The 26,605-nt window shown below is 49.5% G+C and overlaps 9 protein-coding genes; 3 read left to right on the top strand and 6 right to left on the bottom strand.

Annotated features, from left to right (window-relative positions):
* Nucleotides 1–233: 233 nt before the first annotated feature.
* On the bottom strand, nt 234–1,097 carry FFUJ_02678 (related to ATP-binding cassette (ABC) transporter; the record flags this gene model as incomplete). The annotated part of the gene is made up of 1 exon (XM_023574437.1): nt 234–1,097. One exon carries the CDS (start codon nt 1,095–1,097, stop codon nt 234–236), a length of 864 nt encoding a protein of 287 aa, XP_023427790.1.
* A 659-nt stretch (nt 1,098–1,756) lies between these two features.
* FFUJ_14895 (related to dna polymerase delta small subunit) lies at nt 1,757–3,433 on the top strand (the record flags this gene model as incomplete). XM_023574438.1 has 4 exons in its annotated part: nt 1,757–1,803; nt 1,861–2,170; nt 2,226–3,159; nt 3,213–3,433. The coding sequence occupies 4 exons, from the start codon at nt 1,757–1,759 to the stop codon at nt 3,431–3,433; spliced, it is 1,512 nt and encodes a 503-aa protein (XP_023428746.1).
* Nucleotides 3,434–3,629: 196 nt separating this feature from the next.
* Nucleotides 3,630–5,327, bottom strand: FFUJ_02679 (uncharacterized protein; the record flags this gene model as incomplete). Its single annotated transcript, XM_023574440.1, has 1 exon — nt 3,630–5,327. One exon carries the CDS (start codon nt 5,325–5,327, stop codon nt 3,630–3,632), a length of 1,698 nt encoding a protein of 565 aa, XP_023427791.1.
* Nucleotides 5,328–7,154: 1,827 nt separating this feature from the next.
* FFUJ_02680 (related to L-serine dehydratase) lies at nt 7,155–8,229 on the top strand (the record flags this gene model as incomplete). XM_023574441.1 has 2 exons in its annotated part: nt 7,155–7,240; nt 7,290–8,229. The coding sequence occupies 2 exons, from the start codon at nt 7,155–7,157 to the stop codon at nt 8,227–8,229; spliced, it is 1,026 nt and encodes a 341-aa protein (XP_023427792.1).
* A 181-nt stretch (nt 8,230–8,410) lies between these two features.
* FFUJ_02681 (related to apoptosis-inducing TAF9-like domain 1 family protein, putative) lies at nt 8,411–8,874 on the bottom strand (the record flags this gene model as incomplete). XM_023574442.1 has 3 exons in its annotated part: nt 8,411–8,595; nt 8,658–8,781; nt 8,842–8,874. The coding sequence occupies 3 exons, from the start codon at nt 8,872–8,874 to the stop codon at nt 8,411–8,413; spliced, it is 342 nt and encodes a 113-aa protein (XP_023427793.1).
* Nucleotides 8,875–10,343: 1,469 nt separating this feature from the next.
* On the top strand, nt 10,344–11,306 carry FFUJ_02682 (uncharacterized protein; the record flags this gene model as incomplete). XM_023574443.1 has 2 exons in its annotated part: nt 10,344–10,807; nt 10,862–11,306. 2 exons carry the CDS (start codon nt 10,344–10,346, stop codon nt 11,304–11,306), a joined length of 909 nt encoding a protein of 302 aa, XP_023427794.1.
* Nucleotides 11,307–11,851: 545 nt separating this feature from the next.
* On the bottom strand, nt 11,852–15,221 carry FFUJ_02683 (probable Protein required for hyphal anastomosis (HAM-2); the record flags this gene model as incomplete). XM_023574444.1 has 7 exons in its annotated part: nt 11,852–12,638; nt 12,688–12,817; nt 12,867–13,176; nt 13,229–14,101; nt 14,150–14,238; nt 14,286–14,425; nt 14,479–15,221. 7 exons carry the CDS (start codon nt 15,219–15,221, stop codon nt 11,852–11,854), a joined length of 3,072 nt encoding a protein of 1,023 aa, XP_023427795.1.
* Nucleotides 15,222–15,867: 646 nt separating this feature from the next.
* FFUJ_02684 (uncharacterized protein) lies at nt 15,868–16,745 on the bottom strand (the record flags this gene model as incomplete). XM_023574445.1 has 2 exons in its annotated part: nt 15,868–16,663; nt 16,720–16,745. The coding sequence occupies 2 exons, from the start codon at nt 16,743–16,745 to the stop codon at nt 15,868–15,870; spliced, it is 822 nt and encodes a 273-aa protein (XP_023427796.1).
* Nucleotides 16,746–18,424: 1,679 nt separating this feature from the next.
* On the bottom strand, nt 18,425–20,495 carry FFUJ_02685 (related to acid phosphatase; the record flags this gene model as incomplete). XM_023574446.1 has 3 exons in its annotated part: nt 18,425–19,184; nt 19,248–19,613; nt 19,663–20,495. 3 exons carry the CDS (start codon nt 20,493–20,495, stop codon nt 18,425–18,427), a joined length of 1,959 nt encoding a protein of 652 aa, XP_023427797.1.
* Nucleotides 20,496–26,605: the final 6,110 nt, after the last annotated feature.

The raw sequence follows: 26,605 nt of genomic DNA on the forward strand, positions 1-26,605 counted from the left end.
AAGTGTTGAAAAGAACAAACGCCGCAGAATACAGGGTTGAGGACTGTTTCCCTTCGAGTCGAACGCCATGCATGAGTGACCAATGCCACCAAATCCTCCCCGTATTGCGACCCTACGCCGAGAAATGCAGTTGAGTGCTATCCGTCTTTCCAAACTCCAACCCGAAAACAAATGAAATTCGGGGCGATTGTTAAGAATGCCCCGAAGTAAGAAGAACCTCCGCAAGAAATAGTTCATGCTTCGCGCTGCTTAGACTCGTCGCCATAACCACCGATCTGGATGCCTCCAAACCCATAGGTCTTGCCTTCAGGGCCACGTTTCATATTGCTCCGTGGCCCCCGCTCCTTCAAGTCCTCTCGAAGCCAGCTCAGGACAAGCTCTCCGAGACGGCTATTGCCGGAGGCACCCACAGTACCATCGATGGTAGCGAGCATCTTGTCAGCCTCGTCCCACTCCTTGACAGTACCAAGGTGCATATGAGCAAGATGAGTCGGCCAACCAGCGAGGTTGTCCAGAATATGAGTGGCGTAGACGATGGTACATTCCCGAATTTCCGTCTCACGCTTGAGCCAAGCCAGAAACTCAGCACGACTCAGAACGTCGAGATCGACAGTGATTTCATCGAGGAGCAGAACCGTCCAGGGTCTCAGGAGACCCATGGCAAGCTGGACTCGACGACGCTCACCATCTGAAACAGCATGCATACGCCAATTAGTGTCGACGTCAAGCATGGCGACCAGCTCGTCTCGTCGATCAGGGTATGCATCTCCACCAACAGAGCGAAGCAACTCATTGACGCCGATGTCAGTTCGGACAATGGGGTTAAGGACCCATTCCAGTCCAAGATAAGTGACACCCTCAAGACCCTCTTTGAAGGGATCTACACCGCAGATAGAGATGGTGTCACTGGGCGCAAGACGTTTGCCGGCAAGAAGACGAAGCAGAGTTGTTTTACCGGCTCCATTAGCACCAATCAGAAGGGTACGAGACCGCGGAGGAAGATCCAAAGTGATGTTGTTGACACCAGTCGAGTAGTCGGGAAAAGTGTATGAGAGGTTGTTGACTTCAACACGGGGAGGCTTAGGAGGAGGTGTCATGATGAGCTCCAGAGGTGGTGACGTCTTGCGGGAGAGAACGAGAGAGGCAGAAGGATGGCCAAATTGAGAGGTTAGGGCAATGGGAAGAGGATTGAAAGTATTCCTGGAACATAAATTTGTGAGAATATGATATTTATATAATCAGATAGTACGTGTCATGAGAATGGCGAGTCAGAGATTTCTGTTCCCCCTCCAAATTAGGTACGATACGAAGATTGGTTACCTCAGCCGGTGACAGGCGGGATCCGTTGGACATGAGGATTCCTGCCCATCACCTGAACCCCGCTATCGTTTATGGCCGCACTCCACTATCGTTGTCGTTTCCAGTTAGTGAACCCTCCGCCTGAGATCCAGCACGTCATGACACCTGAGACCCATCGAGTCCCTTATTAGTGGAATGCTTGCCCACTAATGGGCCCTATCAGTTCCCTTATCCGTTGCCTAGCCACTTTACGCCAACTCGCGTCTAATCGTGGGACCAAACTTCTTCACGCGTTTTCATCCTACAGGTGGAAGCTTCAATTTAGCTCTTTGTCAAGTCAATTGCACGACTACGATACATGACAAAACTTGCCACTACCTGAAACTTCCCGTACACCCTTCAGCCGCTTCATTTGCACCGTCAACCTGCAAATACTCCCATTTCGGGGCCACTCAACATGGTGACCCTCGAAGATGTCGAGGGGAGCCTCTTGCGAAAGCCGTCGTAAGCTGTGCTTTGTTACCCATCCAAGCAAGCACTGGACTGACTCGAATCCCTCAGTGAAACTTCCCACCAAGTCCCTACCCGGAGCGTCTCCGTTTACAAGCCCCTACAATCCTTTGTACTCAACAAGCAACGCTCTTACCAACAGCAGTATGGCGATATGTACTTTTTGCGCCTCACCAAGATAAAACCAGCTATCGACAAAGTAGCCGCAGAGGCCTGGACAGGCACAACGATTGGTGAAGAGGAGGCACAGAGAGTTGAAAGAGTGCTTGATGTTCGGCAGGGAGAGCTGTGCTGGGTAACTGGCACCGTATACATGGAGATGCCACTGAAGCCGAATATTCTGGAGGACGTGTCCAAGGATGTATGCCATATCAGTTGCCGATCGACTATGAAATGGAATGCTAATGTGTCCGTAGCGTTGGATCTCCGCTCCTATTCTGACACCTAAATATTTCTCCCAAGACGACCAGGTCATGTTGGAGGATGAGTCGGGCCGCATCAGGCTGGTTGGCGATGTGTTGAAGACCGTAAACTTGGTCACTGGATGTATTATCGGGGCCATGGGCACCGAAAACGCCAACGGCGAATTAGAGGTCATTGACATCAAGTTCCCTGACCTGCCTCCACAACCTGACCGTTGGAATCTTTCGAAGCCCAATTCAGAAAAGGCCAAGACAAAGGATGAAGATGAGGATATGGCTGATGCTTCTGAAGCCAAGAAAGGCAAAAGCAAGGTTGCTATTGTGTCTGGCTTGTCTTTCTCAGGCACTGATGCTTCTCACGCCCTTGAGCTTCAACTCCTTTCCGAGTACCTGCTCGGTGAAGCTATGACCCCTTTAAGCCAGATCGATGCCTCTCATATTAGCCGCCTTGTCATAGCAGGAAATTCCATCTCGACAACAGACCGCAAACCTCCTGCTGCAGACGAGGTACTTCCAGAAAAGAAAGCCCAGAAGAAGTACGGCTACGACGCCAGCGCCTACAACCCACTCCCCTCCCAACTCTTCGACGCGTTCATTGCTGAACTTCTACCATCCATTCCTATCACTATGCTCCCTGGTGCTCAGGATCCAGCGAACGCTAGTTACCCGCAGCAACCTGTACATCCAGCAATGTTCCCTGCGGCACGAGCGTATGCGCGTGACCCAACAGCTCCAGCCACCCAACCAGGCTGGTTTGACACTGTCACAAACCCATGGGAAGCGGAGCTCGAAGGATGGAGGTTTCTTGGTACTGGTGGCCAAAATGTCGACGATGTTTTCAAGTACGTCGGCAGCGATGACCGTCTTGGCATGATGGAAGCTATGTGTCGATGGCGTTGCTGTGCCCCGACTGCACCCGATACGCTATGTGAGTACATGATGACCCAAATTTTGATGTCTCGAGGCTAAAACATTGGACAGGGAGCTACCCGTTCCAGGACGATGACCCTTTTGTGATGCAGACTTGCCCACACCTCTATTTCGTCGGCAACCAGCCACACTTCTCCACCAAAGTTATTCACGGACCTGAGGGTCAGTCCGTAAGACTTGTGACCGTACCGAGTTTTGCAGAAACAAAGGAGCTGGTGTTGATCGATACAGAAACACTTGAGGTGGAGAGGGTCAAGATATCTTCAACATAGGTAATGTGATCAAAAGATGGAGATGGTGAATAGAATAGGTATGGCGAGATACCCCGAATCGTAGTTAATTAAGTACGCTAAGCTATCTGTGAGCAAGTTGATTGATCATCCATCCGTCCATTTCTTATCAGAGTATTCGCCTCGACTTGCCCCTTACTCGTTGCTTCCACTAAGGCACGGATCTATCTTCTATCAATCATAGAAATCCGTCTTCAGGCTCGTAGTCCGACTCCTGGTCTTCGTCCTCTTCGTCCTCACTCTCCTCCCACTCATCGTGTTCCTGGATGTGCAAATCGTCTTCATCGTCGTCATTCGCTCCAGATAGAGCACCGCCAGCGTTGCTCTGCTCGCCATCGTCGTTCTGGGCGGACTTCTCGCAAACCTGGAGAATGAATTTACTGAGCTGGGCCATTCTCTGTTGGATCCAACAGAGCTTGTTGTAGCGGAAGTTCCTCATCTTAGCATCCGTTCTGAAAAGATCCCTGCTCTGACCTTTGGCGTCTCTGTCATCGCTTTCATCCTCTCTTTTGTCCTCAAGCGCCTGCAACACGAGTTGCCTGTGAAATCGCAGTTGGTGGGTACGAAGAATGAGATCAGTCGAGGAGGGCCAAGCACCATTGCTGAGATGCTCGTTCAAGATCTGAACATGTATTCTCTCACAAGGTAGTGCCCTCAATGCGATCATCAGCTCCGAGGTTGGCTCGAAAAAATCGACAAAGGTAAATTTGCCTTGTTCGAGCCTGGGGCTGATGACGATCTTGAGCGTGTGGATGTTGGCATTATAAGGGGTCTTGGCAAACATCTTGATAGCATCGACCATGAATTCCTTCGTAATGGCAGTGGAGCGACTGGGGTCGGCCTTGACCGTGATGAAGCGAAAGTATTGAGCGTATTTGGCAGTGTCGATAGTCCCAGGCTCGTGGACTGGCAGTAGCAAAGGATTGGCGTCTCTGTCGGCGATGTTTTCCTGGTCTCTCATGCCAGGCTCAGGGACATATATGTCGTCATTGACTAGGTCCTGGATGTTGGCCATCCCGTGATATTGAGTAGGCGCATCCCGAAGAAGGTAGAGAAAGATATTTTCGCCGTACATGACGCCTCTCGCTTCGACAAAGACTTTCTTGCACACCATGAGGATGCTGATGTCAAGGCCAGGGTTCTTTCGCTGGTACACGCGCCTCCAGCTATCGTAAACAAGAATAGGTTTGTCCGACAAAAGAAGACCTCGATAGATCTGTTCACGAACCTCGGCGGGAAGGCCCATGAAGCCGAGACGTCTGCGGTTTTTGTCCTTGATCCTGATAGGGAGTCTAGGTCGAGGCCCTGGAGCTGGAGCTGGAGCTGGGGAACTGCGGATAACCCCGCGGCGACCTCGTTGAGCACGGTTTCGATAACGGGCCGGAATGGGATTGATATTCCTCGGCAGCAGCACCAGAGCTCTACCTCGACGCGAACTTGGATCCCGTTGGTAGGCGTTGGGGATAGCAGGAGGAGGTGCCGTCTCATCTTCGTCAAACGAGTCTTCTTCAGGAGTTGCCTCACGTGGTCCCCAGACGAATTGATTTATGGGAATTCCATACTTCTTGGTGAAATCTGTCAAGAGCGGTGCTTCGATGATCACCTTGTTGTTGTTGGACGCTTTAACTATCTGTGAGTCTCTGTCGGGCTGAGCCTTATGACGCTTCTTGGGGGGTTCGTTGTTGGCGGCCATCGAGCTTCTCTTGTTTCCGGTTGAAACGGCCGAGTCGCTCGAGGAAGATGGGCTACCTGGTGCAGACGGGCTACTTGAAGAAGATGAACTGCTTGGCGAGGATGAGCAGGTCTTAGATCGAATGACCTGGCCAACTTGAGCCCTGGTCATCGTTATCTGCTTGACATTGCTCGTGGGCGCCATGGTGTGCAATGTAGGTGCAGAAGATTGAAGGAGTTGGATAGCTTTGAGTGAGGGTGAGGAGAGAATGAAATGAGTAGTGTTGGGCAGAGAGGTAGTGGCGTTGTGGGGAAGATGTGAAGAGATGAATGTGGAGGAAAGGAAGAGGACGCTTTTATATTGAGATAAGGGGCTGGTGATTCACTGCTACATTTCCACGAACACTGGACCAAGAGGCACTGCATTCAATAAGTCAAGCAATCCATCATATAGTTTCAGCCATCTCTGGTTTCTATGTTTTTCTGTTGTTCCAATTCAGCCGATCAGCCCCTTTTTATGTTGACGATGTAGGAAGAGTGCAGACCGGTGTTAGCATTGCTACATCCCTAGTTTGAGGCATGAAGTCGACTTCTGCCCAGGCGTTTGCAACCTTTTGGCAGAAAAGATAGCGGCGATGGGATTAAAGCAACTGATACCGAGAAGCGACCGGCCGCAATATAGTCACGACTGGGTGCCAGCCTTACCACTACCAAACGTTAAGAACACAAGAGGCGAATCTTGACAGAAGGTTACATGTAAGATAAGCACGACAGTTTAAAGGGATGAATAACATATTGCGAGTGAGGCATCTCAAAGACATGACACCGCATCAGCGGGTGATGACAGGATCAAGTGATTTACCATGCCAGGGGAGAACTGACAAAACCATCAAAGGAGTTGCAGAAGTCCAAGAGACAACACCGAGGCCATTATGGAGCATATCAAGGCCGTGGACGACACAATCACCAATAGAGAGGTTTAGCAAGTTTTGGGAGACCAAGGCGTTAACCTCTAGCTCACGCCCATAAACCAGGGCCCCATGAACGCTTGAAGAGTCTGTTTTGGGTGTTATATTCATGATGTTCTTGAACCGAATTGTGAGAAGAGAAAAGTGTATCGATGATCACTTACCAGTCACTTGCTCCAACCATAGGAAAAAGAACGAATGGCTACACCTGGCTAGATATAGTTGCAATGAAAGTCGCAAGAGGATGTATTTGGAAGTTATCTATCCAAAAGTAAGATATCGAAACCGATTGATGGAAAAGTTTGTAAAGTGATCTCGCCAGTTAATTATCAAGACAAGCAGACACTGGACGTCTTCAAACGATTGCTTCAGTCCGAAGTTGTCAGCGCACTCTTACAGCAAATGCAGGGTTCAAGGCTGTAACCCGAGTTCCCCCTTGTAGATATTCTAGAGCCATATTATACAGGTCAAAGGGGAAGTAAACTCTCTAGGGGAGGAAAGAAAACCCAGGGCCTTGATCCTAAAGTATGAAAAGCCTTAGGTAATTTGGTATAAGTTTAGGATATCTTTACTAAATTTAGGATACCTTTTGCTAAGTTTATTTTTGATATCCTCTATTAACGTCTGATGTTTTCTTGCTCCCCAAGGACTCCCTCCTTCATCTGACTCGGACAGTCAAAAGGCTAGAACCCTTTCGAAGGCTTGAGATGCAATTATCACTGTATTTGCGCCTTTCGTTTGGCAAGTGGATACAGCCAGGGAAATATTTGGGGTTCCAAGCCAAACTCCGCAGTGCGCTAAAAAACAGAAATTCAATAACACTCTCGACAGCGTTCTACGGAGTCTTCGTGGTTCTCGCTTGGCAACTAGGCATCTATAAAGATCAATGTAGCCTTTTTCTATCGACTCTTTATCTCTTCATCTTCAAGAAATTCTGATCATAACACGCTGTTCCTCCGAGTCGCCTTGACTTCCATTCGAACCTTAATCGATCATTGGAGTCAAAGTGGCAACAGTATAGCACCTCAAACTGTCAACAAAGGCGATTAAATTCAATTGCCATCATGGGCTCCCTCGGCTCTGATGCAAAGCTACCATGGATCCGGACACCGTGCCTCTTGAATCCTCAACTGTCCCGCGTGGCAGGCTGGTGAGCTTCACCGTCACGACATAGTTCAAACCAACTAACATCATCTGAGCAATGTGTACCTCAAGCTTGAGAATCTTCAACCCTCAGGCTCTTTCAAGTCCCGCGGCATTGGCAACCTTATGACCCAAGCGGCTGGTGCTGCCACTGGCCCGGTCCACTTCTACTGCTCATCTGGCGGCAACGCTGGTCTGGCATGTGCAACTTCTGCCCTCTCTCTGGGTCAAAAGGCGACTATCGTGATTCCTACCATCATTACTGAGCTCATGAAGGGCAAGCTTCTCGACCTTGGGGTGGAAGTACACCAAAAAGGCAGGAATTGGGCCGAGTGTGATAAGTACATGCGTGAGGAGCTATTGGCAAACGATCCCACGGGCATATATGTCCCACCTTTCGACGATCCTCGGGTTTGGGATGGTGCAGCAACCATGGTCGATGAGATCCGAGATCAACTTGAAGAGCCCGTCGAAGGGATTGTCTGTAGTGTCGGAGGCGGCGGTTTGATCAATGGCCTGATGCAAGGTGTTGAGGGCCGTCCCTGGCAAGACAAGAAACCAGCTGTTGTGGCCGTCGAAACGAAGGGAGCAGACAGCCTCAATGCAAGCGTCCTTGCCAAAGAACACGTAACACTCCCTGAGATGACCTCGATCGCAACGTCTCTGGGCGCCACCAGAGTGTCAGAGCAGACTTGGAAATGGAGCCAGCATTCTTCGGGCACCATGAAGAGCCTCGTTGTATCTGATGCGGATGCTGCCATTAGTGCCGTGCGCTTCGCTGACGATGGGCGGCATTTGGTTGAAGTCGCTTGCGGTGCTGCCCTGGCCCCCGCTTATCGTGGGGATTTGAGAAGAGTGCTTGGACAGGGCATGTCCGACGAGGAATGGGGTGAGAAGAACGTGGTGATCGTGCTTTGTGGTGGCTCGAATGTTACTCTGGGCATGCTCAATGAGTATCGGGATAAGTATAAAGGGGAATCCTCGATCAAGATCTGAGTGGGCCCATAGAACATACACATATACACATATACACATAGAGACGGGAGTGGATGGATAAATAGACGGTTGATTATCAGAACTTCCTTGCAAGCTGCGTATCGCTAACCGTAATCTCTGACTCCCGTCACCAGTCAAGTCCCTTTTGTTGCGCCAAACTCCCAGATACCATCCCACAAGCCTAGCGTTTGCTCGCACCCCCTCTTCCCTTTGCAGTTCCCTTTTCTGCCTTGGCCTGGTCAACAAACTCTTTCATGATCTGGTGCAAATCGGGATTCTTTCTGGCGAGAAGCAACACATCGTCTGTTGTCACTGTGGACCGTCCAGCGTGGTTGCTGAAACTCTCCAGATCTGTGGCAACGTTCTCTGCTTCTATTCAGCACCCGGTATATCCCGATACAAAACTGAGAGAGGTGATTGTTGCTTACCGATTTGTGTCCAGACTAGCTCTGTGAGTGCGCCGATGAACTGTGGTGTGGCATTTCGGTTACGGCGTAGAGACTCTTCATCAACTATTTGACCAACTGCGTACCACAAGGCAGCCTTGAGGCGCTACACTCAATTTATTAGCTATCGGTAGAATATTGCCAGGAAAGAAGCAAGTATCCCTACCTCTCGATCTTCGTCACTAGTTGCGTCTGCCATCTCGATTTCCTTTTGCTGGGTCAATAACACTCAATTGTTCGATGAAAGATAACATCCAATACTACTGAACGTGTTTAGTAGACGCGTGGTGGGGTAGTAGCATGCTGCACACACCTACGGATGGTGGGGGCACGTAGCGGACGACAGAGCTTCACTAAGAATTGGATAGGCAGGTAGTTGGTATAAAGGAAACTCCCCGCCTGAAATAACAAATCCGAATTGAGAGATGAGAGAAGTAATCTATTATTATGGCGCTAACAGTAGTTCATTCGGGATGGCCACGCATGTTATGCCTTTATGCTCTGTATACGGTTTGCCAGACAAAGCACATAGTAGATGATAATTTGTGATGCTTCTTTAATGGTACTGTCAGGAGAATGAAATGATGCAGGCTTGCTTGTAAGATGTCTCTCCGCCTGTTAAATTCTCCTACTTGACTAAGTAGATTCCTAGTAGGGATACCAGGCTCCCATGGCAACGAAGCTGTAAATTAAACCAAGGTCGTTGAAGAAAGAATATGGCTAATGCAGGGACATCCAGATCCATTTACAACCTCAGCTTGGGGAGCAAGAAAATATCAGACCTTGACACATGGTGTCAAAATAAACTCAACAAATGATATCATAAACTTCTACTAAGCTACCTAGGTCTTTTTTTTCACTTAGGATCGAGGCCCCCTAGAACCTTTAGCTAGATGGCCTACCCTTGTCACGAAGTTCGGAACTTGAGCAGTTCTTAATCAAACCTTTCGGCAGTTCTTGAACCCCCCCGGTCCATCTCTTCTTGTTCAGGTCTGGTTTAGTAGGTAAAACTTCCAGTTGAGTTGATCTCCCGGTCTCAGTCGTCATTGGCGTTCAAGTTTTTTTCAAGGTTGACATCATCAGAAACCTGAGACTGATGATCGACAATGGGTAGTCTGCCCCACCGAATATGGGTGAAGGCTATAGCGGTATGAAAAGCATTCAGTTTTCTATGTTCGTGTAATAATTGAGGTAGATATCTGTTTGCTTGGAAGCTCTAATAGTGTTCTTCCTCCTGTTTAAGGATGGTTCTATTGGACAATGAGGTAGGTAGATGATCAAGAAGCTCTCCCCAATTCCAACTCATCCAAGCCACAACACGCCAGCGTCCCCACTAACGAAACCAAGGCTGTGCACCTGTTCCATCCAATCACAGGCGTATAAGCCACACACCAAACGTCGTCATCACCAGATTCGGCCGCTTTAGCATCGCCACTCTTAATGCGATCAACAGAAACTCGGCCACTTCCACACAATCAGATGCTTTGCAATGGCCCTGGGAGGGATCCCAGCTACGTAATAATGGATGTCTTGCGCAAGCTTAGTCCCCATACGCAAGAAACCACTTAAACCCCGAATTCCTCACCCAGTTTACCTATCCCCTCCACGAACCTTAATCCTCACATCTTCGTTATTTTCTTGACAATATTCGTATAAACCTAAGTGACTATGGGTGCTAAGTCAGGGACCGCTCTCAAGTTCCTTCAATGGTTCATTCGTGGCATTCAATTTGCCTGTGCAGCCCTTATCCTTGCCATTTACTCCTACTTCTTAGCCACGCTCCATAACCACAACCTTCACATCAGTGATACCATCCGCGCTGTGGAGGGTATCTCTGGTGTGGCCGTTCTTTACACTGCTGCAGCTCTGGTACTTGTCTGCTGTCTCGCTGGCCGTACGCTTTCTTCTCTCCTCGCCATCATCTTGGATGTTGCTTTCATCGGTGCATTTATCTATGTTGCTGTTGCCAACAAGGGTGGCGCCAGCAGCTGCACTGGCTATCTCGACACTCCCTTTGGTAAAGGAAAAGCTGGAAACACTGCTGAGGGAAGTGATGGATTCACTGCTTTGCCGAGTTACCGCACGGCTTGCAAGCTCCAGTCCGCTTGTCTAGCTGTTTCTATCATCGCCATGTAAGTCACAAATCTAGACACATGCATACTGCAGTCCAACTGACATTTCAACAGCATCTTCTTCATATTCTCCATTGTGATGGAGGTTGCCCTTGCTCGCCACCACCGCAAGGAGAAGCGCTTCGGCCCCAGTCCTGCCAACGACTACACCTCTGGCTATGGTGCCAAGGGTGGATTCCTGGGCCGTCTTTTCCGTCGTCGCAAGACTGCTGCCGCTGAAGAAGGTCATGGCTTGCCGGAGCATACTCATCCTGATCAGCTCGATACATATCGCCAGAGTCACACCACAGATCGCACCGCCGTCAACAACTACCCTGACAATACCTACAACAAGTACGATAACACCGGCTTCAGTTACCAAGACCCCAACCATGGGCGCCAGGACGGTTATGGTCAGATTCACTACCCGGAGCCTGAGTATGGTGTCACTCAACCGCCTGCTCGTCAGAGCGAGAATCCAAACTATCGCTATGAAGACGGCGTTTATGATCGCACTTAAGATATAACGAAAGAAACTGGAAATCCCAATTGGAAAACTGCGCAGAATGATACCCGGAATGTTGCTACCGGCAAAATTAACAGGTCGCCCATGAATATTCACGTTATGTTAGATAATAGGGCTTGACTCGCCCGCTTAATGATTAATCATATGCATTTTGATCTCTTCAAAGCCGGGATAATAGCGATGTGCCGTTTCTCCACGGATCAATATCCAATTCAAGGCTGGGCTGTTCACATTTTCTGTTTTCCTTGAACTAAAATCTCTTAGTTTATGTTGTCTCCAGGGTCTTTTGCCGCTTGAAATACTTTACACTCATCTGACAGGCTGGTGTCTTCGCTTTAATCTCTTCCATCTCTATATCATCGCAGAGCCAAGCTTCAATAGGTATCAGAGAGGTTGAACTGTTACATCCCAGACCAAAACGCTGATGTAGCGGGAAACCCACAAACGAGTCTTGACGGAGAGTGAACAGACAACTTGCTGTTTGTCACTCGTCATACCGACCAAAAGCACCCAAGCAAGAACCCCTTTGTGTAACAGGCCTACCAGACCTCACCCGGCTCTAGTTCGCTCATGCCATCGTCGCCTCCCCCTTCCGTCCAATTCAACTCCAGCTTCTCAAGTTCCCTGGAGAAAAAGTCCTGCTCGTCTCGCATAGCAGCTCTGATATCTGGTGCGATTTTGTCTGGGTACCGGCGAAGGTTAAGCCAGTGTGTTAGGCTGCGCAATGCTTGTTCCAGGGGAAGCGCTGCGTCCACTTCGGCATCCACGTCACTTCCCGCAAGCCATTCGTCCTTCAGCTCCGGTCGACAGTGCAGATATATCGCTGTGATCACCCGCATGTTGCTCTGGCGCCACTTACGGCCGCAGTAGGGAACTTGGTTCTTGAACAATTTAAGCGTATACAGGCGTAATTCTGGTTGAGGTACTTTGAGAGACTTCCTAAGGATTGTTGACGACTTGTATTGGACAAGCAGCAAGTTTCGGTGTGCTTTGTTTTTGCAAATCTTTTGCATCACTCTCAAGTAATTAATGAGGGAGAAGAAGTTGCGGCGCGAGAAGTCTGTGATAGGCTCTGTCGGTTGTTGATTGAGGGGATAGCCAAGCTCGTCTACTTCGGGTCTCGTTGAAGAAGCGTGGTCATCGCTGTTGGGATCTGTGTCATCGTCGTTTTGCGCAGTTGGCGATCGTCTTCTCCTGATCGGCGGAGGGGCAGCCTCATCTTCGCTCTCTTCTATTTCTTCGTCATCCCCTTCATCTTCTTCCTGCACCGAGTCTGCAGCTGCCTTATCTCTAGATTGCGACAACAGGTTACAGAAATGGAAGAAACTAGGGATATTAGCAGACTGGCTCTAAACTCCTAAGCATTACCCCATACCTATTTTCAGCGCGGTCCATTTTGCTATCGACCACCTGCTGAACATCTTGATGAGCGAAGAGCTTGAGGACGAGAGGGACGTAGTTAGAGTCCAATAGAAGTTGCGTCATATACTCGAATTTGAGGACATCTATTTAATATCAGCAAAGAAGCCAATCAAGCAGACTCTGTCAACATACGAGAAACTCTCAGCCATTTCAGCAGGAGTATGAGAATCCCAGTCATGGCTTTGGATGTGATTTCCCGAGTCCTGGCGGCGTCAACTTCTTCTAGAGATAATTCAGGTGTCGGTGGTTTGGGGAGGCTCTGTCCGGGCAACTCCTGCTGCTGTCTATTCGCCGAAGGACCGCCGTTCATGCCAGGATTGTTGCCTCTACCCATTCCTGGAGGTGCTTGTTGAGGTTGCTGTGCGACGATTGCTGTCACGTTAAGAAGAATCGGCCGCAGTAGGACTATCACAAGCGATTGGAGGTGAGGCAGAGCATCACGCTAAACGTCGTTAGCATCTTCCCCATTTTCATGGTTCGTGTTCACCACCCACATAGAACTTTTCAACAGCAGCAAGGCGTTGCTTGTCTCGTTCAGATAACAGCTCTGGTCGAGGACCATAGTCAATCTCAGGTTCAGGAGCGACGGGGTTCTTTCTCTTCTCCTCTGCTTTTGTCTGCGCTTTTACCGCCTTCAGAATCTCTTGCTCTTCTGCCGAAAGCTCATTAAGGTCTAGACCCTCAATCTCGTCATCATCATCATTGTGGTCACTATTATAGCCGCGCTCGAACTTAAGAAATCGCTCGCGCTCTTCCCAGAGCTGGCGAGTCGCCCGTGTCATCCTGACTCGTTTTGAGAATAACTCTCCAGCTTCAAGGATGGAAGCGGGAATATCGCTTCCTTCCCACTTTCGGCCTACCAGAGCATGTTGGAGACCAGAAGGGCCTTTCCCGCCAGCAAAGTTGCTCGACGCATCTAAAGGAGGGTACATGAAAGGGAAATTCTGGTTTGTTTGATAGTTCTGTTTCTTGCCTCCCTTTCCATTTACCGCTGGAGAAGGGGGTGGTGATGGCGCTGGGGTTGCAATGTGTACTGGTTGGTCAAGAATCGAGGTTCCTCCACTGTGAACCTGAGGTGGCGCGGGAATGATACCGTTAGCACCGTTATTCCTGGAAACTTGACTCGAGAGAGGGGGTAATAAAGAGGTGTTATCTGCTTCAAGTGGAATGGCTGGTCGCGGAGGTACATATGCTGGGTATTTTGATGTAATCTCTTGCCGGAAAACGTGATAGTCTAGGGGTGAAGCAGTGATGGTCTTCTTATCAGCTGCTTTGTCTCCCATCTCATTAGTAGCGTCTTTGATAGCTTCGAGCTCTTTGGTTCCACCAAAAACAAGTAGAATTGATTTCCAAAACAGTAGAAGTATCTGTTGAAGAATGAGCATCACGGCGTGAAACACGACTGCTCAACATACCTGAGTTTGGGGCATGGCATTTTGCTCATCCCATCGTAATTTCGAAGTTGCTGTAAACATGTAATCGACCATCGAGGGATTGAGTTCCACTATTCGTATCAGCCAAGGCCAGATAGAAGACGAAGAAAAAGCTTACACAACTTTCCGTATGTAGAGGACATGTCTTCCGGGTCGTTGAGAGTGTCCTGTACTACAACGTACATGATGGTCATGAGATTCATCAACTCATCCTGAGCTTCTTGGGCGCTGTTATGCTGCCCTAGAGGATCCCCTGACCTGGGATCTATATTCAGTTTCATGCTGCAAAAGGTACGTCAGGCTATGCTCACCACTGTACTTCGAAATTACTCCGCAGGGCTTCCCATATCACTGGCAGCCCTTCCAAAGAGCTAAGACACTCGACTCCAGCCTTGATAGCCTGCAGCTGTGGAATACTCGCAACGGACCGACTATCTCCTGCTGTCGCATTCGGCATGGCAGTATCATTCCAACGGCCCAAAACCAGGTACACCAGCTTCCCAATAGAAGCTGACCGTAATGCTGCATCGTTGGATTGCACGCCTGCTATAGCGGTTTGGACAAACCGTGCCCGCGTATCGTTATCTGCATCATCCCATGAGTCCTGAGATCTCGACTCATGCTGCCAGTGCCACTTAAAAGCTCTCTGCGCAGCACTGAGCCTAACCCACTGTGGTACCTGATAGTTGAACCACTCGTCTATCTCTTCGGCATGCGGACCCATGTCGGTGTACTCAAAATCATAGGCGACAGGATCTGCGCGATTGAACTCCGCTACTATATGGCGCAATTGCTGGAGAGAGAGCGAGTCGGTCCCCGAAGGCTGATCATTTGAAGGGAGAGATGCCATAGGCGCGGCTGGAGGAGCGCCTTGTAGAGAGTTTCGCTCGAGGGGAGGCCGTGCTGCTGTGGGCGGCGCAGGAACCGGTGGAAGATCGGGTTGTTCGGCCTCGCCGGCGAGGTCAGCGATTTCACCTGTGTCGGTTACATCATCTATCGGAGTAATAGGTTGCGCATCGTCTTGAGAGGCCCTCGGGGGCCAGGCGTTGCTCATGGTGTTGGGAGGTTGATCTAAACAAATGCCCCGCCAAAGTCGATGTTTTTTTTTCGTTTCGGTGCTTAAGCCATAGTGGAATTACTGCTTGATTAAGTGCTGATTACAGGGAAACAAGCGTGTGGCTTTTGTCTCAGCCGGTGCTTTAGAGAGACCGAAATGTATGAGCGATAATAGTTGTAGACGTGGCCTGGTTGAGTTGATGGAGGAGGAGGAAGCCCGACACCTCAGCCTTGGGAATTGGTAACGCCCGCCGAATATAATTGGCGGATGCTCTGAGGTACCAATGCAGGTCCTGCCAGGCGCAACTACTATACCTTAGGTAGTTAGTAGGTAAGGGTCCCCGCATCCTCCTCAACTTATTGCTGTGGTCAATAACTGCCTAGGTACTAAAGTACTTACTACGAGAGCAACTACCTACATTAGTACATATAAGAAAAGCGATTTAAGAAAAGCTAAATTTTATTAACTACATTATCAGATTTTGATTTTATTCTGTAACTATATCTTATAAGCGTTTTAACCCAAGAGGAAAATAACATATAAATATTATATGAAATAATAAATATTTATAATTTAAAACTTAAATAGTTTATCAAGTAATACTCCTCTTTATCTATAAGCTTCTCTACTCTATAGAATTCGTTCACTCAGAACCCGACGAACCTACATCAGAGCCATTATTACCATCTCCCTCTTTCAATGCTTGTTTCTGTCCTTTTGCTTTTGCCCTTTTTCGTAGCTTCTTCAGACGATTCATTCTCTTCTTCTTGTCTTTTACATGCTCCTCTTTCTCGGCCAATTTCTTGACTTCGGCTGTTTTCCTCTCTTCCATTTCCTTTGCTCGCTTTCTTAGGGATATCCGTTGTTTCTTTCCTGGTCGCCGTTTTGTTTGAGCCACTTCATCCTGTGGTTTTTTATTCGCCCTAGCGTTTCGAGTGACAGCGAGTTTCGTAACCCTCCAAGGAACCTCGAGACCCCAAGCCCTGCCGTGTGATCTCGCCAACACTTGGTCCCCACTCACTGCTGCTAGAGTATACTCATGCTTTCGTTCTGCAGAGATGTTTTGAACCACATAGTAAGTGAGTGGCCGACCGATCACAAAAGTTCCATCGCCTGTTGGTCCAGGATCTTCCTCCAGTACGACTTTTTGACTTGGTGGGGCTTTGCTGAAAAGTCGAAAAACAAATTCCTCTCCCTCATCATCCTTGGCGGCAGAAATAGTCTCTGATCCTCCAGTATCGTTATCACGAGATTCTTTGCTTCCTGCGAGAGAACAGTCCTTCATCGCGACTTCAGGGGTCGGTTCTGCCAAGATTTCCAGCCCCAATGATCTTGCGATCTGTGCATTCAGTTTTGCGCGCAACTCAACATCACAGACACCATCGTCACTCCAATTCTCTGCGCCATCATCTGATTTATCCAGATCTTCTCTTCGAACCCTGAAAAGTGAGTTAATACATAGAAAACGGATCACGGTAAGCAGGCCATCACTTACCTCTTTGCTTCAGGCACTTCAAACATGCTGCTCTCTCTTTGTCAATGGTGGACAGCCGCAGGGGACATAAAGTGAGATTCTGGGCAGGTCTGCCTCAATATGAAAATAGAAACAAAGACCACAATATTATAGAGGTGCAGCAAGATAAGTCAGGGAAGCAGATTAGCGGGGATCTTTTGAGGCTGGGCCACTTCCATCAAAAGTCAAGGTGTTGTAAGCAGCAAAATCCCCATAACTATACCAAAATTCCGGAATGGCAGCTTTGTTATCTTATCGCCTCGCACCAGCCACATCTACTTTAACTTTTGAGGTGCCAAAATTGTATTGAATGCGGTGTCTAGATAGGTAGGTACCTTACCCAAGGAGGTTAGTACTTCAATACGCTAGTAGATAGTACTGTATGTACTGATCCCGAGAGCTTGTCTCTAATCAAAGTATTCAGAAGTTGTCAAAGTTTAGTGTTCACAGCAACAGATGAAATTCTGCCTAGGTCCGTTGATTAAAACGCAATTATCTCTGCAACATAAATTAAGGATTAACAAAAGGCGAGCATCAACCAGTGATACTCTGTGACACTTAGCCTAACATTCCCTCTGCACACTAGTCAACCTGAACTTCAGCTCTTCAGGTGAACCAATCAGATTACCTTCTGCACTCGCAGAACAGATCTATTAACAAAGCCATCCCCCACGATAGCCCTGCTTAGAGGCTCAATTACGACCAGGCTATTGGGACATTAACTTGGCACAGCGCAAGCATGAAAGGGGCATGGCATTAGATGGTCCGGGCCTCGGAGGGCCATTCGATGGTGCGACGTTCGTGTGACCTCAGTTATTGATTGCTTCTGAGTATAAAGAGCCCAAGGCCCCGAGTTTGCAATGTAGTTGGTTCACAGCACAAGCGTTTCGTTGCAAGGACCAACCAGGGGTAGGATGATGACTATTCATTTTCCAGCTCTACCTCCTTCACAACAGCGATCAGTCAAGCCAGTCACTCAAGAGCCCGAGGGAATTTCTTCATCACACTCCGATTGTTTTTAACTACTTCATCGATACATAAGGGAACTCGAGCTCAGCGGCAACTTTTTCGATGTGCCACTTGACAAAATAAAACACCGCCCTATGACGGAGCTGGTACAATCCGCAGATTCATACCCGCAGGAGAAAATAAACAACATCAACAAACAAAATCAGAGAAGAAGATACGCCCTTGTTTCGCCTGACCCGTCCTTTAGCCCCAGACATGCAACGGCGTCTCGAATCGTTGCAGAACCAGCCGCTCTGCATTAATGAGAGGTTTCGAATTGACCAGTTCTCGTCGTTCCTCAGCGTCATTAGCCTCTAGTCATCCCTTGCCAATCCTCGTGTATCAAATCCTCTTCCTTCTTTCTCCTTCGGCCAATCCTTTTCACCTCCATTAACTCTTCATCATTCTTGCCTCTGCTTCCGGCTCCGTCTACTTTCTGGTATCCATGTTTCAAATCAGTGCAAGCCGCCCAATTCAGATTGCCAACACCATCCGTCATAAAAATAAAAAAATAAATAAACTCCAGTAGGTATTGTTACAAGCTCACTGACAAACGAACCAAGCGCTCCACAAGTTCAGTGGTTGTCATGCTTCTCGTTAGGCCAACATCTTTTGATAACAACTTTTTGTATCGTCAAACGCGAGCTTCTTAACTGTGGATAAAATAAGACATAGAAGTCTAGTTCCCATTCCAGGAATACTGATGCATGGCATCAAAAGAGCCTCTCGCGGCTCCGTTATAGACAGACGAACCCTGCGGCTGGCTCGATTCGGTCTTCGTTGGCGACGATCCCGCAGGTGTACTCTTGTACTCGTCTTGAGGGAAAGGGTATGGTCGAGACTCAGCAGTGCTGGCATATGCCAGATTCGTACTATGCTCCCCAGACGCTGATGTCCAGGTATGCGCAGGGGCGTAGTAGTCCCTTGCAGGCACTGAAGGTGGCCCAGATGTTTCTGGGTTGTAACTAGGCTGCGCAACCTCGGTAGAACTCGAGTTCACGGGGGCATACGGGGCGTATCGATATTCTGGAGAGGCGTCGGTGTTCGCTACTGAGCCCGCGCTCCTTATCGAGGGATGACTCATGTGTCGTGGGCTCTTCAACGGCCTTGGATTATCGACGTAACGAGGGATGTTCATGGCCTGGTCATGGCTTCCGAGCGGAGTGGTATGTATCGATAACTGCGGAGGGCCAGTCGTTGTCTGCATATCATAAGTATACTGGGATCGGACTGGTGGGTGCTCCGAATCATTCGTTACCATGGATATGGGCACAGGGGGTTCCATCGATGATTGGATGGGCATTCCTTGTGATTCAGCAGGGAAACTGGCCGTACCAGCCAGAGGGCCCATTGATGCCGCAGGGTAACTCTCTGCACCGGAGGTTGGGATATGACCCAAGGGCACCTGGGCCGGCGGTGTTCCCCAAGTTGGATATGAGCTACAAATCGGTCAGTACAGCTCAAATCTAGATACAACCAAGTCGACCCAGGAGCAAACTCACTTAGATCTTATTGGGCCTAACTGTGTGCCCGGGATCTTTGGCGCGTTAAAGGTAAAAGCTGTCCGTGGGAGCTGAGCGTCAATGCCTCTCGGTTTCGCTTCCTGGTGCTTTGCGCTTAGGGGGCCCGCAACAACTCCCACTCCAGTTTCCACAAGGGCTTGTCCTCGAGATCCTGCACTGGATCCCAACAAAGGAATCTCCTTTCGAGCTTGAAAGTTACGAGGGCTTCGCCCTCTGACGACAATGGGCGCCGTCGTGGATTCCGTGAGCACAGTCTTGTTACCGTTGGCCAATGTTCCAACGACTTTGAGATGAAGGACAAAATGTTGCTGGAGCTCCTTTCGACGACCATTGTTTGCAGTTGCACTGTGATCGTATTAGCAAGCGAGTGTTGCCAGTGCAGCCAATGACTTACATCCTGAATTGAAGGCGTCGCCACCCAATGGGGTACACGGCATATTCGCCATCAGATTCTGTCCCATCATCCTGGAAAGGAATTAGGGGCAGAGACTGCGGTTCTTGATCTGGGGTTTGGTTTGTCTCTGGTGAGTTTGGTGGAGGGGTTTTCCACGGAATCACGATTAATCGGACCGGGTTGCCATCAACAGACTCAATGGCAGAGATAGTAACTTCCATGTTGCTGACTGCAACAGTCTCGCCAGATTCGGTGATCACAGACAGTTGACCTCGTGGTGTAACAAGAGTGCCGCTGATTTGAAATAGATTTCTTCGGTAACAGGTCAACTCAGGCTGTCTGAGCGAGCCATCTGATGTATTCGCAGGCATTTCGGAAAGGAAGAACATCCCGTGGAGTTGAGCGGACAACTCTAGTTGTTGCATGCGGCCTTGCTGGTCAACTATGGTGTGTTTATCCTGTGTCCTCTTGAAGGCCAAGAGCTTGTGCTCGTGGCTGGCTGTCATCTTGGAGCTGTCGTCACGGAGATCCTGGACAATTTCCTGGTAAGCAGGTGGTTCTGCTTCAGAGAAAGACCTCTTCAGGTTTGGGTAGCCGTGATGTGAGACAATTTCTGGGTGCGCAGGTCTGTCGTATGCTTCTTGGTCGTCTTGGGGATATCGGCTGTAGGGGTGAGAGGGCTGATCCATCTCGGTATGATTACTACTAGTCCGTCCTGAGAGCGGCGAAGAAGTTGATGGCATGGGATCTGTCACTCGACCTGGTATGTGTACTGAGCCTCCGTAACTTGACCACATGCTTGAATGCCCTGGGTGTCCTCTCAAATCTGCCATAGTGGCCGGGTATGCCGTTGCGGTTGTCATGGGAGCATAAACTATTCAACTCTGCCGCTTCTTCAACCAGATCAAGTTGTCTGGACTTTGACCCGTCACTAGTAACGTGGTCCTGAGAACATCAACGTCGACACAGATCAGGCCAAACAAGATAGTCGAGATAAAAGAATCTCGAGAGGCGTGTTTGGCGCAAGGTGTGGGGGAAGCGAAGGAACAATACGATACTCAAGACACCAGGGAAGTGATGTTTGAGGTTGATGGTGCAAGTGTGTACTTGTATATGGAAATGGATGGCGGCCAGAGGAACGGCAGATGATGGAGGGGAGTGTTTAGTACAACACCCGGCACTGTCCCCAGGGTGGAGACCGAGTTTGACGGGGGGCTGTTTCGAGGTCCAGGCACAGGGACTTGGGTCAGTGCTGTCGACAAGACCTAGTAGTATCAAGTCCGGAGAGAGTTCTTAGTATAAGCTCTCACAAACAGTCATGAATGTCTGCGGGCTGGGAGACCACTTCAGCGCATGCGGCCGTTCTTGGAAGGAGGACGGGGAGTGGAGGGGCGGATCTGAGAAACAAAACAGCCTGTTGTGATATTGGAGGCTGATTTCATACAAATACTTTGACAATGCTGGGTTCTTAACAGAGGGCAGTAATCTGTTCGACAGCAGTGATGGTAAACACCAACGGAGCCTCCAGCATAAAGAGCCTACGTAGTAGAAGATGAGCTTATTAAACGCTGTTTCTCTGGGAGACAAGCAGTTCTGATAAGGTGGATGTATCAATGGAGCATGCAATGGAGCTCGGACAAAGCTATGCCCCAGAGACTTTCTGATAGAGAGGGTCAGGTCTAGAGAGGACCGCAAACTGCCGGATACAGGCAGGATAGCAGAAGCAAAGGACATGACCGCCGACAACGCCGGGGCTTTTGGGAGCCAGGACCTTTACACGAGGTAAGAGAAGACATCCCAGACACGCCCCAGCACGTAGCGCAGTCCCTTGCTATGCCATCCCCTCGTCAGCGTCTACCGAGGGGTTCGAGAAACACCCCTGCTCATCAAGCCCAGCACGAAAGAGAAAGTCCATGTACTGTTGACAAGTCATGCCGCTAAAGTTTGGATAAGAGCATGTCCTGCCCAACGCAAGGTCCACGTACTGGCTACCCCCATCCATGCTGGTTGGGATGAGATGGATAGAGCAAATGGGTCGAGCGGGGACACGGGGACTATCTCTTGAGGGCCCGGCAGCCCCCTCCCTCCTCAACCAAGCCGCCCTGCCCATAGCCAATCCTGAACCCTGACACTTGACCGGGGCACGTTGATTCTGAGAGAAGAATCCTCCGATGCCTAGTAGAGGTTGCTGGCCCGCAAATTTCTAGAAAACCGTTGGACAGAGCTGTTAATAATGGGGCAAACTCAGGAAGCAGGGAGGTAAGGAAACAGAGGGAAACTCAGGTTTGAAGAGTTTTGCTATTGACCAGGGTTTGGTTGTGTGCGGTTGACATTCGCCCATTGCCATCACGATCTGTCTGTGATAGCAATGCGCTGTGCTGTGCTGTGCTGTGCTGTGCTGTGCTGTGCTGTGCTGTGCTGAGATGCCCTAACAGGGCATTAACACAGGGCGATATCAAGCAAAAGGGTATTGACCGCAGCTTATTGGTATGATCTTGCCCAGTGAACTAAGGAATGGAGGCCCGGTTACAAGCCGGAGTAGGTACATACTTGAGTGATCCGTTTTGGGATCGACTCGGGAGATGAGAATATGGAGTACCTTCTTCGTCTGGCAGAAGAGACGGCTTAGCTTATGCTTACTCAAACCCTTTTAGCGGAGAGGAGGTGGAGTGAACGGCACGGCCCCATCATCAGCATATCGGTGCTCCATCATAATTATCATCGACTAATTCGCAGCAGTGGCAGCGACAGGAACGGGCGCGCCGCTTGCATGCTGTGGGATTACAGCAAGCAGTAATGTTATATGCATGTATGTGTTCAGGTAATATCGAAAGCCCTGCAGTAATGACAGCAGCCTAGAGAAGAGCACGAACCATATGCCCATGATCTGTCTAGGATATCCATGCTAGCTAGGCCTGAGTCGTGGAAAAGCGGCGTTTGTTGATTGTGTTGTTGTCCACGAGCATGGTGACTAGTTATTGTCAAAAGTTAGATTGGGGATGCTTGCGCCGCATGATGGAATTGAATTTGACCGAACGTGCGGAGAAGCTTGCTCCGGCATGCAGCCTTGTGCTTGATGGAGATTCAGGGCCATGGCTGGTACAGTAGATGGCTTTGGCACATACGTGCTTGCAAACGGTTAATAGTGTGGCTATTCTCTAAGCCATGTGGCGTTTGCTTGGACCAACACTATCCCATTTTCCTGGAATTCGAGATCCTTGTCCGTAAGACAGAGAAAACGTGCGTGCTGTGGGCGATGTTGCTCACTACTAAGAATGATGACGATGGGAGGCTGTTTCGGTAAAACGTGGGCGGGCGGAGAAACGAAACAAGGCCGGCCGTCACGTCACGACTCAGTGACTGTTGTCATAGGTGCTCCATTGCCTTCACTCTACGACTCGTGGAGACTTGTGAGGGGGAAACATGCGCTTGGTTTGAGATGGGCGTCCAGTTTGGAGATGGCTTCAAAGTTAAGGACGCGGTTGTATCAATGTCTGGCCCTAGGTGTGTTTGGTTGGTTCGTTGGTGGAGAAAAGGGAGCAGTACGTACCCAAGACCAGCAAGGTCCAGGGCATGAGAAAGGTGAGACAAAGGCACGAGGGGGGAAATGCTCTGAACGAAGCAAGGAGCGAGACGTGCGAGGGGAAACTCAACCAGGTTGATAACGGCCATTCAGAAGCAATTGTGATGCACTAGAGACGCAAAATAGCAGAAGCGAGCCAGGAAAAGACAAGAGCGGCCGGGGCCGTGCCCCTTCTCAACGGCCGCCCTCCTCAACGGCTTCCCCCCACAGTTTTCATGCACAGTATATCCTCTCATCTAGCACTGATCACGTCGTGATTTGTTACTTACATCGCTTGGTCAAGGCCCAGGCTGCCAGGCCTCTCACCCGACAAGGCCAAAACTTCCGCCTCCTCCAGGTTTTGTATGCATACAAAGCATAGTGAGAAACCTAATCAGTCGTGGGTGTGGCATCCCCATCGCGTGTTATTGTCGTCACGATGCCACAGGGGCCGCTCCATATCAGAAAACCCCAATTTTCCTAGTGTCGAGCAGTTTCACTAACTGCTCAATCCCAAGCATATCGGAGCATTCCAGTTGAGTTAGCAAATCGTTAAAGCGCCCAGGCTCGGCCGTAGCGAGGGGCTCGCCATCAGGCTATCACTATTGCTATCACTAGGTGATCAGGGATTGTTGCCAAAGGCGCGAAAGCGCGAAATGTCCGCCTTGCTTAAACAACTTTGATGTTCCCTGACCGGGGAAGTCGAGGCCAAAACCGAGAGTCGAGACCAAACGAAGCACCAAGCTAAAAAAGACCAATATGTTCAAGTTAAAACATTTATGACCCAGGATTCAAGACCACGCGCAGGATGAGGCCCGCTTCTTTGCTGGTTGGGGTTCCTTTGATTGTTGATTGCACGACTCTTCGACATGACCAGGATGAGCATATCTCAAGAACATTGGTCGCATCCAAGCACTTTCACTGCATGCCCACATCTCCAACCTCTAAATCCGCACAGACTGGAGCTCATGAGTCCCCACATCCACAGATGGATAGGATATTGAGCACTCAATATTACCGCGTACTCTTGCGCGCAGTTCATCATACTCACATGCCTTGCGCAGTCCTGTATCCCGTGCTTGTTCGGAGGAGGGTGGTCAACTATCCTCCCCATTCGTTCCCGTATCAACAGCAATACATACCACTATCTGACACTTCTAACCACCCATGAAGAATGTGTGTGTATAGCATTATCTATCGATCGAGGCTTGCAGGCAAACGAGGCTGCCAAGCCCGCGCCATGTCTTGGAACTACTGTATCCTAAAAGGCATACGGCTTCAAACCCCAACTCGAACAAGGAATTGAATTTCGCCGGTGAACTGTTCCTCCTGAGACACGCGCCTAGACACCCTTTGAGTGGTAGCTCCCTTATCCACAAGTGCCCTGTCCCGCCGCCAATCACTCGATGTAACCATCCCAGGTGGCCACGGCGATTTTTTGAGATCTGGCAGGCCATTGCGTCTGCTGCCTTCGAAGCAACGTTGGAGCAAATGCAGATAGCTTCATTAGGATGGCTCAGCCTTTCACTGTGAAGCAGCCACCATTTTTAAGATATTTTCTCTCTCTCTCCCTTCTTCCTTTGCCTGCCTTTCAGTTTATATCATTAACTATACGAGCAGTCGGGCTGTTCACAGTTGGCTTTTGCGACAAGTAGTCTGTTCAATCTGGCGACCCGGCCTTTCCAGAGCTCAAGAATCCTTTGAGAGGTGATTCTGGTGCTGGACATGACAAATGATGAGTGAGCACTGCAAGAAACGTTGCGCAGTTTGGTATGTACGGGATCCTCCAACAAAGGGGCCGATACTGCGAACTGGGCGACTATTCTGGCAATGTGGACTCCGAAATTGTGTTTCGCACATCCATGATCTTAATACACAGGTATTAAGATAGCATCAGCAGGCTTTTGCAGCACTTGAATTGACGGGCAATATAGCCGACACTTGATTGGTCCACCCGGAAAAGTCGCTAAAACGGTCCTGCAGGTGCATACTTAAAGGTGTAGGTAGGACAACCTGGTGCATCCATGCACAAATGTCAGAACCGTCATTAGAGAACCCGCTCATGGTTTTTGTCACTACGTCAGAGTCGGGTTCTGCTTTCTGCCTTGCACTGCTGCCCAGCAGCCAGAGAGAAACATTATCGGAATGTTTCATAAACGTGGCCGTTGGAGGGGGCGGGATAGAGCTGAGATGGCAATGGTTACTGGTTCCTCAACCGCAGCGTAACCACAGACGTTGCAATGCGCCAGCAGATCGCGGCAGTTGAACGCCCACAGTGCCATGAGCTCAGGAAGCTGAGTCGATTGGCTTCCCTGCTGGCATTCAGTTTTAGCGTTGTCCTTGATGGCTGCCGATCGGGTCCCGCCCCTGCTGTCTCAAGCACAAAGGTCCACATGTCTCCGGGTTTAGGTCGAGTAAGTTCGAACTGGCGTGCCTTGGACTGCCTTGGGCCTTGTCCCTCCGGCCGGTAGTCCCTTTCGGGATGCTGATCGTCCCTCCTCAACCTTGACTGGGAGACACTTGACTCACTTTGGGTAATAGCTCATTATCCCTTGGCCAGGCTCCGTCGTTGAACTGAACATTAAACGCCGATCGAAGACCCGGCTCTTGATCACCTTTGTTTGAATCAGGAAAGCGATTCATCTCGGAACCATGCAAACGATGCATATGGACCGATTCAGAATCGCTCCCCTGGGTGGACGAAATTATACGAATTAATGCGCATGAAGTCGATAGAATTCAGCGAGATGAGTTTGTGGCCCTGATCCCAATTCTTCAGTCCTTGGTCCCCGGTCAGAAGTACTTGGTGGCCTTGGTTCATGCTGATCCCTGATTTGTGGCTACAATAGGCTTGAAGCGATCTCAATACCTACAGTACACACATACATACCTATTTGACGTGTTGTCGGTTATAGATGGCCAGTTAAAGTGTTGAATTGGCTCCAGTTGAACTCCACCAACTGTAACAGAGGCTTGGGGCTTGCGACAGACAACCGTCTTGCTGCAGTACCTCGTTCTTTTATGCGACGACCCGGGGTTCAAGTAGCAGAGGGGGCAAGAAACAATTCGGCCATGAAACGAAACATTGCGTACATAGGTACAGTTGACTCCCCAGCTACCGATCGGCACCTTTGTTGAGCTAACAAGCCCAGACTAGCAGAGACCCTTGAAGAAATATAAATGTAGGTCTGCGTTCTACTTGCATACTGTGACCAACCATGCAAGTATCCTAGGAAAGATACCTATCAACTTTGATACTGCACAAGTTGAGTTGTGCAACTCATTAGGCGGCCTTGCCGCGTGGATGAACACTCCCGAGACTTTTCAAACATCAGGCCATTTACGGCAATAGTGTTTGAAATGTCGCTTCTACCTGCATCC

The sequence above is a fragment of the Fusarium fujikuroi genome, chromosome FFUJ_chr03, assembly GCF_900079805.1.
Source record: "Fusarium fujikuroi IMI 58289 draft genome, chromosome FFUJ_chr03".
NCBI lineage: Eukaryota > Fungi > Ascomycota > Sordariomycetes > Hypocreales > Nectriaceae > Fusarium > Fusarium fujikuroi.